The sequence below is a fragment of the Akebia trifoliata genome, chromosome 4 (genome assembly GCF_017979445.1).
Source record: "Akebia trifoliata isolate Shusen 1 chromosome 4, ASM1797944v1, whole genome shotgun sequence".
Classification (NCBI taxonomy): Eukaryota; Viridiplantae; Streptophyta; class Magnoliopsida; order Ranunculales; family Lardizabalaceae; genus Akebia; species Akebia trifoliata.
The window spans coordinates 10,881,375-10,894,178 of NC_141378.1; the positions used below are offsets into that span (position 1 = coordinate 10,881,375).

At 35.3% G+C, this 12,804-nt stretch overlaps 1 protein-coding gene across 2 annotated transcripts; it reads left to right on the plus strand.

Annotated features, from left to right (window-relative positions):
- The first annotated feature begins 1,240 nt into the window (after positions 1-1,240).
- LOC147403731 (MADS-box protein SVP-like) lies at positions 1,241-12,579 on the plus strand. 2 transcript variants are annotated; one of them, XM_086439445.1, is made up of 9 exons: positions 1,246-1,376; positions 1,691-1,878; positions 8,910-8,988; positions 10,402-10,463; positions 10,544-10,643; positions 10,729-10,770; positions 11,193-11,234; positions 11,322-11,467; positions 12,396-12,579. In XM_086439445.1, exons 2-9 carry the CDS (start codon positions 1,697-1,699, stop codon positions 12,409-12,411), a joined length of 669 nt encoding a protein of 222 aa, XP_086295571.1. In that variant the 5' UTR covers positions 1,246-1,376; positions 1,691-1,696; the 3' UTR covers positions 12,412-12,579. The 2 variants fall into 2 exon arrangements, with proteins under 2 accessions (XP_086295572.1, XP_086295571.1); XM_086439446.1 differs by lacking the exon at positions 10,729-10,770 and having other exon boundaries at positions 1,241-1,376.
- Positions 12,580-12,804: the final 225 nt, after the last annotated feature.

Consider the following 12,804-nt stretch of genomic DNA (forward strand, 5'->3'; position numbering starts at 1 on the left):
CCCTTTTGAAGCTAGGAGAGTAAGAGGATTAATTGAAACTTGTTTGCTAATTAAGTTGTTACAAAAAATTAAGGGGTTTTTTTAACAACAAATCGCTATATTAAGTAATTTTTCTCTTTAATTAAAAAAGTTCGAGATAAAATTTCTTGTGCCAAGAAATAACTGAAAGGAAAACATTTTCGTTACTAATTTGTGAAATCTTACCAAGGGTCGTTGAGCTCAAATGGATTACCAAATTGGCAATCCAACACCATTATCCTCTAAATTTCACGAAAAAACTTAAGATCAAAATGAAAAAAATAAATTACAAAATAATTTTTTGGAGGGCTGGATCCCAATTTTTGGAAATGGATGACTATTGGACTCTCAAATTTAAAATTAAAATTTAACGATTAAGATTCAAAGAATTTTATCCTCTACATCCGTGTGGCATCAGATCACATTTTTGAAAGCCACAAGCTGAGTTCAACGACCCTTGGTCAGGTTAGACTTACTCTATTTCAATTGGCATTTCCACGTGGCATATCTAGGAGCAGGATAGTTATATAACTCCTGAGATGACATGATCTCTCTGACTTTATAGAAGTCCTGATTATCAAAAGTAAAATACTATTTTAAACCAAAACAAGAATACAGGATCTCAAATTTGGAGTACAAAGTAGCAAAATACTATTTTAAACCCAAAAGAAGAATACAAGATCTCGGATTTGGATTGCAAAGTGAAAAAATGCCTTTTAAGAAGACTTACTCATTAAGGGTTATTGATGGCCCGCCAATATTTCAAAAAAAAAAAAGTTATCAATACTAGTCCAGATATTTTAAGTCCCACTTATCGCGAGAAATTGTGACGAGATATCGTGGTGACAGTTACTTTACACTGCTGAGGACATGGCTATTTGTACGGAAAGCGGGAGTCCACACAAAAAATTGAAAAATAAAATAAGTGAGTTTCTGCACGGAAGAGTTAGAATCTCCTGCTTCAGGAGTAGGTTAACTCCAAATCACAAATTATTAAATCAATTTGATTACTGGAAGATTTCATTTGGATAGAAATCACCAATCTCACAAAGAAAACTGATTTCAATGACTAGGTGAAACAAATGTGGGCCCTTGATACAGCGGTCAATGGGCTTAGAGATGCCACGTGGAAAAAAATAGAGGTAAGGTAAGAAACCTTAACACACCTGTAGTAGAGGATTCTGACCCTGAAGAGAGAGAAAAAGAAAGAAATGAGACTCAGTTTTGCTATAAAAAAGGAGTCTTTTTTTATTTCTTTCTTCTTGTACAAGGTGTTCTCTTTCTCTTTAAATACAGTCTCATTGGTGGGGTATTTACTCCAAGAATCAACAAAATCAGCAGAAGTAACAACCCTACAGGTAATCAAGAAAACAAGCCAGTACCCATCTCTCCTCCTTCTTCAATTACAATGAGATAGGATTGGTGGGGTTTTGAGATTTTCTGGTTTTTTGTTTTTGTTTTCTTCTCTTTGGATCTGAAAGTGTGCGTGGTTCTTTCTTTAGGGTTTGTGTTAGTTTATTGACTTAATTTGGAAAAATGCCACTCTTTTTACTGTTTTCAAACAAAACCTATTTTTAACTTTTATGAAGTATAGATATAAATGGGTAGGTTTTTTCTTCTTTTGTAGTTGGTTTTGCTTGATTAAATTGATTTGATTTTTTTTCGGTTTGAGGGAAGAATGGCGAGAGAGAAGATTCAGATCAAGAAGATCGACAACACAACGGCTAGACAGGTGACATTCTCTAAGAGGAGAAGAGGGCTTTTCAAGAAGGCTGAAGAGCTCTCTATTCTTTGTGATGCTGAGGTTGCTCTCATCATCTTTTCTGCAACTGGAAAGCTCTTTGAGTTCTCGAGTTCAAGGTATCTCTCTTGATTTCTTTCTCTTTTTTCTCATTGCTTGAAGACTTTACTTTGATGATTAATACGCGCTTTCTGCAGCACTTGTCTCCATATTGTGTGTGTGTGTGTGTGTGTGTGTGTGTGAGAGAGAGAGAGAGAGAGAGAGAGAGAGAGAGAGAGAGAGAGAGAGAGCATCAGAAACATTTAAACAAAATCAAGAAAATAAAGAGCTAGATCAAATGTTGAACATGCAAAATATGAAACAAGATGACATTACAGTAGAGGCTACCTTCGGTCTCAATTGAGAGATAGAGAGAGAGAGAGTTGCAAACGATCTTTTAACTAAACCAAGCAAAAATAAACCTTAAATTATGGATCTTCTTTGCGGTTATCTCAAATCTCACGTAACTCTAAAACATCCAAGTGTTTTGTAGATAAACATATAAAATATCGAGATATCTAAGTCCTAGATTATTCCATTATTGTTTTTTTGTTCAGAGGTCTGAAGTGGGCCGCTCTAATCGATGATGTGGGCGAGGTATCATATAGGTAGTAGCTTAGGGTGGAAAACAAGGAAGCATTTCACGTTTGAGATCTTTTAACTCCTAACTTTTTTATTACTTTTTATAAATAAGCTTTTAAGTCACTACTTATCATAGGTTTTTCCTAGATTATTTATAAAAGTCATTTTATTTTATAGAATAAAAATGGATTGTGTTGACGTGAATGAGATTGCCATATCATTCATTATATATATATATATTATATATATATATATCTATATATATATATATATATATATATCATCATCACCATCAAAGACTTATCCTAAAATATGCGTGCGCCAAGTAAATTTGGCCATTCCCTTCAATTCTACCTAAACTAGTGTCAAGTTTAATTGTTATCCCCCACCAGATGTAAGAAGTTTATGATGTTGGTCCTTGTATGTCTGATTCATGAGAAGGACAATTAGTCTGACCCCTTTGATGACTTTACAATGATTAGACTGGATATCTCACTTCCTTGGTCAGGTGGTAATGTTTTTATTATTGATGCCCTCATTGGCAAGTATGTTCCAATTTCAAGTTAATAATTCTATAATGTTTTTGGACCGCCCAAATGATTTTACCAAATGTTTGAGGTTCCCTATATGGATGAGGTGTGAAAAGAAAGAACTTGTTGTGACAATCAAGGGTGAATAATCCATCCTTTCAAATGCTTGTCGCTAGAAGGCTAGAACCCCCTCGGCTCCCTTTCTAATCTCTTGAATGACATAGCTAGTAGGACTAAAGAAAAAAAACACAATGATTGTCAATAGTAAATTTATTGTGCAGAGGTTGTGACTAAGATCCCCAGATTGTTTCTTATCATCAAGTTCCCAATATTTTGGGGACAAAATAAGAATTATTTATATTTTTTAGGGTATTTATGTAGTCAGGTCAAATTATGAATCGATAATTTATAGGGTTTTCTTGATGAAAAGAAAACAAATATGAGAGAGAGGAAGTTGGGAAGGTTTTTTTGCTTTGTAATCTTTACTTGATATAGAGAAGAAGATCGATCTCTTTCGAGGTCTTACCCTAGAAAAGGGGTGCACCTCATAATTTGTGTTACTATTTTTTTTTTCCACATTGGTGTGCTTGTTTTCTTGTCAATTTTCTCAACAAAACTAACTTTTGATAGGTGGAACAAAGAGAGTTCTTTTTAATTCTAAGGAACGATATGGGGAATAAAGAGATATATTGCATGTATGAGAGCGGAATGCAAGTTCCATTTCCCCCAAGAACACAATTGATTCCATGTTAACGCTTGTTTTTTTTAGGATTAAGATTGCTTTCATCATGTATCAAGTCACATGTGTGCAGTAGCAGATCCTAAAAATCATGAATAGTGAATGGAGCAAAAACTTCATGAACATTATATGTTTCATAGGCATGATTGAACCTACTCAATTGTGGTATGAATCCCACCACTCTCGGAACTTGATTGTTTTTCGTAATTCAGTTGCATCCCAGTATTCCACGTTGAAGTTGTTGGGGAATATTACCACCCTAGTTGGTGTATTTGGGAGAATTTGTATGTTGTCCTTGTTGAGCTCTTCTTGATCGTTGATGGTTATGATTCTTGAAATATCTTTTAGGACCTCTATAAATTCTTGCCTACATGTAATCCTCTTTAAGTAGAGGAAGTTGATTTATGTGAAGATGAGGGAGGCCTAAGGTTTTTTATAAGGAGTTCATGGCTAAGAAGGGAAGGAAAAGACTTCTTTGAATGAGGGGTTAAGCGGATTTGAGAGAATAGAGGTAATTAAGATGTGGTCTTCTGGAATAAAACTCTGTTGATCACAAAAATAGTCGTAAACTTATGGTCATTCCCAGAAATAGATGGGGGAGCCTTTAACTGCTCACGAAGTTGGGGTTCTTTCATTTTGGATTTGTAAGAGAAGGATTCTTCCAAAGTAATACATAACTTCATGAGAGTTTTCTAATCTAATTCTTCACATATGGCTTCTTTAGAGAGGTATTAATAACAAGTTGATTGGTGTTGTAAAGAACTCCTACAACAATAATATGAAAGATGTCCCAAGAATAATACCAAGCAAAATATGTTTGAGAGAAATTTATGTAGGAAAGAAAATTAGGAAAAACGACCTCAACACAAATAGTTATGTGGTTTACCCAATAAAAGGGCTACATCCACCGATAATCCGGCAAGGAAATTATCACTATCAATCTTGAAGAAAATTACAAGGTTGAGTTTATAGAGAATGCTTTACAATGGAGAGAAAATCAACAAGAAACCTCCCATACCAACACATACCATCAAACCCATCTACCTTCTTGCTCCAACTTTGTTCCCACAAGCTTGTAGATCAAAACCCTCTCAAAGAGTTCCAACAATGGCCATGTATTTGGGACAAAGAAAAAATCCCAATCAAGAAAACACTCTTTCACTCTAAAACCCTCTCTAAGAAAACTCTCCCCAATACACTTTTGAAATCAAACCCATAAAAGACTTCAATTAGAGAAATTACAAAAAGATTAAAATGCCCCTCAAATAATTAGGAGACCAAAATACCTTTAAGAAGAGTGATTTTGGATCACTATCCCAACAATCTCCACCTTGATACGAAATCACATCCTTGCCTTATCAAATCTTTACTCTTACTTTTTCTTGAAACCTAGAGAAGTTAAGCTCCACTCTAACTTTTCTACTTGGATCGGCTTTTTAAGCATATTTGCAAAATTTTCCTCGGTCTTCACCTTAACCAACCGAATTCTACCATCTTCAACAACTTGTCTGATGTAGTGATATTGAGCCAATATGTGTCTTGACCTCTTGTGATGAACCGGATTCTTGGCCAAGTGTATAGCACCCATATTGTCACAAAATAGTTCCATGGGTTTGTAAACAATTCCCATCTCCTCCATTAATCCTTAGACTCATACCACTTCCTTTGAAGCTTTCGTTGTCACCATGTATTCCGCTTTGGTGGTGGATAGAGCAATCATATCTTGAAGTCTTGAAACCCAACTTTACGGTCCATTTGCAAAATGAAACACAAATGCTGATGTTGATTTTCCTCTGTCGAAATCACCGGTAAAGTTAGCATCCACAAAGCCTTGCATTGAACTTGAGCCCTTGCTATATGTGATACCATAATTACTAGTCCTTCTCAAATACCGAAGTAGCCATTTTGTAGCTTCCCAATGAACTTTCTCGGGATTTGCCATAAATCGACTTAGTATACCAATCGCATATGCAATGTCCGGTCTAGCGCACACCATGACAAACATTAAACTCCCAACAACACTTGCACATGAAACATTCTTCATACTTTCTTTTTCTTCTTTGCTTCCATGACTTTGCTGTGAAGATAACTTGAAATGAGATACTAAAGGTGTCTTCACCGGTTTCGTCTTGCTCAACCAAAATTTTCAAGCACCCTTTCAATGTATGTCCTTTGAGAAAGTGATAAAATCCAATTTTACCCATCTCGAACAATTTCAATTCTGAGAATTTGCCTTGCAGATTTGAGATCTTTCATTTTAAATCTTCTACTCAAGCTTGCCTTGAGTTCATCAATCTTAGTCTTATCCTTACATACCAAAGACATGTTATCTACATACAAGACTAAGATCAAATATGAGCCATCATCAAAGAACTTCAAATAAATGCAATGATTATACATACTGCTTGTATAACCAATGCCTACCATAAACGCGTCAAATGTCTTATACCATTGCTTTAATGCTTGCTTCAACCCATTCAAAGACCTCTTCAATTTGTAAACTAGCCCTTCTTTGCCTTTATCAATGAAGCCTTCCAGTTGTTGCATTTAAACTTCTTCTTGGAGTTCCCCATGTAAAAAAGCCGTCTTCGCATCCATTTGCTCGAATTCTACATCATGCATTGCAATCAACCCAAGAACCAAACAAATGGAGATCAATTTGACTACCGATGCAAAAATTTCATCAAATCAATATCTTGCTTTTGTGAAAATCCCTTTGCAAGTAGTCTTGCCTTGTACTTTTCAAGCTTTCCATCAGGGCATTTCTTTATCTTGAACACCCATTTGCAACCAACCGCCTTCCTACTTTTTGGTAACTCTACCAAATCCCAAGTTTTGTTTCTTTGAAGAGCCGACACCTCTTCTTCCATAGTCTTCTTCCAATGATTTGAATCATTCCTCTCAACGACTTCATAAAAAGAAGTTGGTTCTTCATTCCCTACAATCAAAGCTTGCAAAGTATTAGGATCCACATACTCTTTATGCCATATAGGTGGATAAGTTTGTCTTGTAGACCGTTTGGGTTCGAGAGACATATTTTCTTCTTGATGGTGATGTCGTTCCTCATCTTCACTTTCTAATGCAACATGTTCCTCATAATTATCAATGGGAACATTATCAAAAGGCATCAATACACTTGAAGAAGACATTTTTCGATGGATCTCAAATTCTTGGTTATAATCTCTTTCTTCTTGATCATTAGCAACACTTCTCGGCCCTTTTGTTAACATGGAGGATTCATCAAAATGAACATCCCGATTATTGATTATTTTGTGAGTGCTTGGATCCCAAAACTGATCTCTTCACACCCTTGCTATAACCCACAAAGACGCATTTCTTTGACTTTGGATCCAACTCGTTCCTTTGACAATTTGGAATAAGTGCATAGGCATCACATCCAAAAATTTTCAAATCGGAATAGTCGCTAGGAGTTTCCATACCACACTTCATTTGGATTCTTGTTCTCCAATGCCACCGAAGATGATCGATTAATGAGATAATAAGCCATTGAAACCGCTTCCGCCCATAACTCTTGTTCTAAACTGGCATTGCTCAACATGCATCGTGAACGTTCCATTGAATGTGAACTCTCTCCCATAATCCGTTCGAAAACTTGATGCAACGTCCCATAAACTTTTCTAATTCGACTTTTAAAATGCTTGAATGCACTATACACATTACCTTTGGACATGAGAATTTTGATCCATACCCTTCTTGAGAAGTCATCAATGAATGAAACAAAGTAGCGTGCACCTCCATATGACGTAGTTGGTGAAGGACCCCAAACATCTCAGTGGATGTAATCAAGTATGCCTTTGCTCGTATGTCTCCCGGCCTTGAATACCCTTTTATGTTGTTTACCATAATTACATTGCTCACAAAATTCGGACATTTCGAATTTTAGTGAAGGAATCAGATTCTTTTTATCAAGACCTCCATACCTTTGCTATTCATGTGTCCCAACCTTCGATGCCATAGTTGAAGCGGAAGTTCTTCATTTTGTACCACCGAATTTGCTTCTTCATTCATTATTATGCTTCTCAATAACTTGTACAAGTTTCCAACTCGAACTCCTTTCATTACAACTAGAGCCCCTCTTGAAACTTTAATCACTCCACCTTACCCGGTGAATTTCTAACCTTCCAAGTCTAGGGAAGGGAGAGAAATCAAGCTTTTCTTTAAATCCGGCACATGCCTAACATCTTCAATTTTTCGAATAGTCCCATCAAACATTCTCGTCAGCAAGTGAAGATTATCCTTTTCCTTGGGGTTCCCATGTCTCTGCACGTTTGGTTTCTGTCATTCCCACGGGACCAACCCGTATTACATTGGTTCCAAGAATTGGAGTAACATTTTTAGTGAACTTTGATTTGCATCTCAATGCCGGAAAGACATTCATAGTGGAACAACCTCTACCAAGGGCTTCATAAACCATATCATTGATCACAAACATGCTGATCAGTGGCTTCTAGCGGGTCAATTCTTTTGAGTGGTGTAATTGGAGATTGTAGAATTTCCTTAATTTCTTTGACGTATACAGCTGCAGACTGGAGAAGCTGCGTCGCTTGAGCTTTGGGACTATAGATTGAAACTATCTTCCAGATATATTTAGATGTTTCTAGCTATTATTCAGTAAAAAAATTGAGGGTATTGCTATCATGGAAGGTTTTGTTACCTTTTTCTTTTGATTAGGCCATATGCTGGCGTAGTTTTCCAACACTTTAGATTTGGGGCTTCATGCGCACATAGTAGAAAAGAAACATTATACGTATCTCTTGAATTGAAATGCATAATGTGTGCTTGAGGTGCATAAAGTTCTGTACACCAAAGGGATTGAAGCGGTTAGAGGGGAAGTTTTGTTATCAGAACCGACCAAGAAAAAAAAATGAAAATCCTGAGGGGGCCACTTGTAACTTGAATATGTACAAAGAAATTTAAAAATATATATAAAAATAAAAAAACCAAAACTCAAACCATGAAATCTATTCTCCTCAAATGATGATTGACATGTGTGTATGCACTCAATGGGTTAAATGTTTGCGCTTAGTTTCGCTCCATTATATATTGCTACTTTTGAGTATAAACTTCATCTCTGCAATGCATAAGTTGAAAGAATCCAAGAAATATAAAATTATAGTAATCGTTTAATTTTCACTGCTTATGATTTTATTTTTTCTTGTTGGAAACTCTCTTTTTTATAACTAGATTAGTTCAATCAAAGCATGTCATTATAACATCTTCATTGGATTGTTTTGTTAAGTATGAAGGAGATACTTGAGAGGTATAATTTGCACTCAAAGAACCTTGAGAAAATTGTGCAACCATCTCTTGAGCTGCAGGTAAGCTAATTGGCCTTTGTACGATTATACATAACATCATTTATATTTTACTGACTTATGTCACGTCTGGTTGCAAAATTTATTACCTATAGATATTGGGTATAATATAGTCTCTTGCTGCAGTATGTCCAATATGTTTGAATGTAGAGATAAGTTGAAATCAGCTTTGGTTAAGAACTTTGTGTTCAAATTTTAACAATTCTGACTGCAAATAGCATGTCAAGGTATCTGATGCCCATAAAGATGGGGGCCACAGTGAGGCCTCATCACATTCAAATACCTTTCAGTATTTGTTATTCATCTTGAATCTGCTTTAATGAAATTTTATTGTTTTGTTTTCCAAGAACGTACATTTGCAAAATCTGTCGCATTCTCGATTCGATTTTAGATAATAAGACTAAGCTTTGGAGTGTTTGTTAATGTAATTCAGGTATGAGTGTCTCACTCACCTTAGTTTTTCTTTTTTTATTTTATTTTCATGGTGATTGCCTTGATCTCAATAAAATTTTACTCATGTGAAAAACATCTCACATTCTTTTGATTTTACCCTTATTGTCTTTACGTTCACCTCTGTTATTGGTCCAATTTCCCCAATTCGAATGTTTCCTGTCATACTCACCAAGTCGCCTTGTTAATGTGCTGCCTCAGAATTGAACAGCATGTGCATGTATACACATAGGTCCTGTCAGAATATCTATAAGGCTTTTGTGATAGATATGAAATGAGACCTCTTTCAAGCTACACCACTATCATCCTTATGGAATTATCTCTTGTTACCAATTTTAGAAAGTTGATTGACACAAAGACCCAATTTTTATGACAAAAAGTTTGAAAGTGGGGGTTGGTTGGGTTTCGCATGATGGTCCACCCTTGGGTTTTGACCTAATTGATTTGGCTGTGATCATGGGCTTTATGGTGCAACTATACTTTGCTTCATACACATTTCACACAAAGGATGTGAGCAGAGGGTATCAACTATCGAGACCTTCCAATACATGCAAACTGAAAATAGGGTGCAAAATAAGACTGAATGATGGTTTATATATATAGAAGTTACAAGCAAGGAAAAGTGTTGTAGGTCCTAGAAAGAGAAATGATGGTAGACTTCATAAATAAAACTTTGACATCAATTTGGTCTTTAACAGTATCATCTCACCTGGTGTAATTTATGTTATTGTTTGACATATTTCTCATCAGTATAGTTCTTTGTGTGGTTTGTAGCATGTAGTTTTTGGGAAAATATTCTTCTATGTAAAATTACACTTTCTTGTGATTTAATGAGTTTATTGTGCATTGTTCTTCAATTTGGTTACTTAAACATGAAATAAGAACATATATTGGTGTAATTTACAACTTTTTCAGATTATTACATAATAAAATATTTGATTGCCGATTTCATGCTGAATGTTTTAGCTAGAGAATAGCAATTATGCTAGGTTGAGCAAGGAGGTTGCAGAGAAGACCCACCAATTAAGGTATGATTTTGTCTCTCAAAGAACTGAAAGCTTGAATTATTCATTTATTAATATAGGTAGTCTTGTGCAATATATATCAGGCAGATGAGGGGAGAAGAGCTACAAGGGTTAAACATACAAGAACTGCAGAAACTTGAGAAAACACTCGAAGCAGGATTGAACCGTGTACTTGACACAAAGGTTTGAACTCCTCCTACAAGCTCTATAATAATAAATTTACAGGAATTTGGAGTTATTATCTTACTATGAAATAACGATTATTCAGGGTGAGATGATTACAAAGGAGATTAGTACCCTCCAAGAAAAGGTTAGAATCCAATATTTCAATGCGTTGTTACGACTTATTGAAGAAAGTGACTAAGCAATTCGATATATTCAATTTTTTTTTCCTGAACTCATGTCTTCTTTTAATTCTAGTGTATTCAAATCAATTCTCACTACCTTAATCCACATTATTTGGTTTTTCTCTCACTCTTTTAGAATTTACAACTTTTGTTGCACATAACCCAACAAATCTCACATCGACTTTCCCTTAGTTTATCACATATTGGGATGCTATTACACTTAGACTAGATGACCATGCGAAAAACATAAATTTACTCTATAGATAAGTATGCTAAACAAGTACCAAGTGGTAATTGGCTTATTTTGTTTGTGATTATTTATTGGAAATACTGTTATTTGGTATTTTAAATTCTTGTTTTCAACTATTCTTTCCTAAAATTTCAGGGATTGCAGTTGATGGATGAGAATGAGCGATTGAGGCAGCACGTGAGAGTTTCCATTACCTTTTCTATTTATTTTACGTCTTTGATATCCCTACTTTCTTTATTAGCTGGTGAATTTTTTGGGTTGCAGATGGGGTGGATGTCTAAAGGTGTGAAATACACCCCCATTGAGCCGGAGAATGTGGTCCATGAAGAAGGCCAGTCATCGGAATCTGTCACCAATGTCTTCGGTCCTCCTCAAGATTATGACAGCTCTGATACGTCGCTCAGGTTGGGGTGAGTCCATATTCTAATCCAAGTAACTTCTACTTTAAATTTAATCTTTTACTGATCCAACTGAATTTTTATAATACAATAATAAAATGCTTGACTAATTTTAAAATTTCGAACTTAGAACTTATCATGATTTTAATGTCTGGATGTGTTTCGGTGAGAGGAGCATTTTTAGTTAACCTTAATGTGTTTTGGCGAAGAAATTGGCAATTTCAAAGGAAAACTGCCATTTCAGAAATTGATTCAACAAGATCGATGAGCAGACCGTCGTGAGGAGAGATTAGTTGTATACCTGATGGTCTTTCAAGAATTATATAGTGGGTTCGACTCTTCATAGGGTGTGTTTAAAATCACTTCTCGACTCTTTCTTTCATTTATGAAAAAAATCACCAGTAATACATTACAAGACAAAAAAATTCATCCCATAACAAATCTTGACATTTCTCCAATGTCTTGCTTCCCGACTGTTATGTTTCTGGCTTGAATTCTATAGTTAGTATTCAGCAATTTTGTAACTTTTTCCCTAGGGGTAATTTCATCCTTGCACAGACGATAAATTCACGGTAAAATCGTTTTAGGGTTTTTATGAGGGAGATTTTCAATTTTAGCCAGATGAAGTGACGAGAGATTGTAACCATAATTTTCACGGAAATTGCGAAATGATCTCATCATTGCCTGTGAACATAGGCCATTTCATGCCCTCTTTAATTTTGATTTGCATTTTTTATTCTTATCGCCCTACAATGTCTATATGTTTACTCACTATATAAACTTTGGGCTCCTATGCCAAATGGATCCAATATATGATCTAGTTAATCAATATATTTACATTTATTATCATGTTTTGAATTATAACAACAAAACAAATGCAAATTGTATGCTTCCTTGCTGAGGCTTTATAGTAACTCCTTTCTTTCAATCTCCCTTGCAGGTTACCCTTCTCTTAAAGGAAGGAAAAGCTTTCGGTTACCTGTTCAAATATTACCTATTAAAGACTTGTAATAGACAAATACATGTTTATGGATGATATCACGAGCCCAAGGAGATACATCAAATGAAACCCTTCTATAGCATTTACATAAACATATCCGGTTTAAATATATAATTTGTTGTCAGTTTGTGTACTTGGTTTGTTAGCAATAATCAGACTAACAACTTCGCGAAGGAGCCATCTTGGTAAGGTAAAGGATCATCGATTTTTTATTTATCACATTAGTAGTGTTAAAGGATTAAATATAGGTGTTCTTATGCTGTATAAATTGAACCTACAATCAATCTCTTCCTCTCTTCCCTCTTCACTAAATCATTTATACCACCATGTGCATGGTAGAGGTCGACAG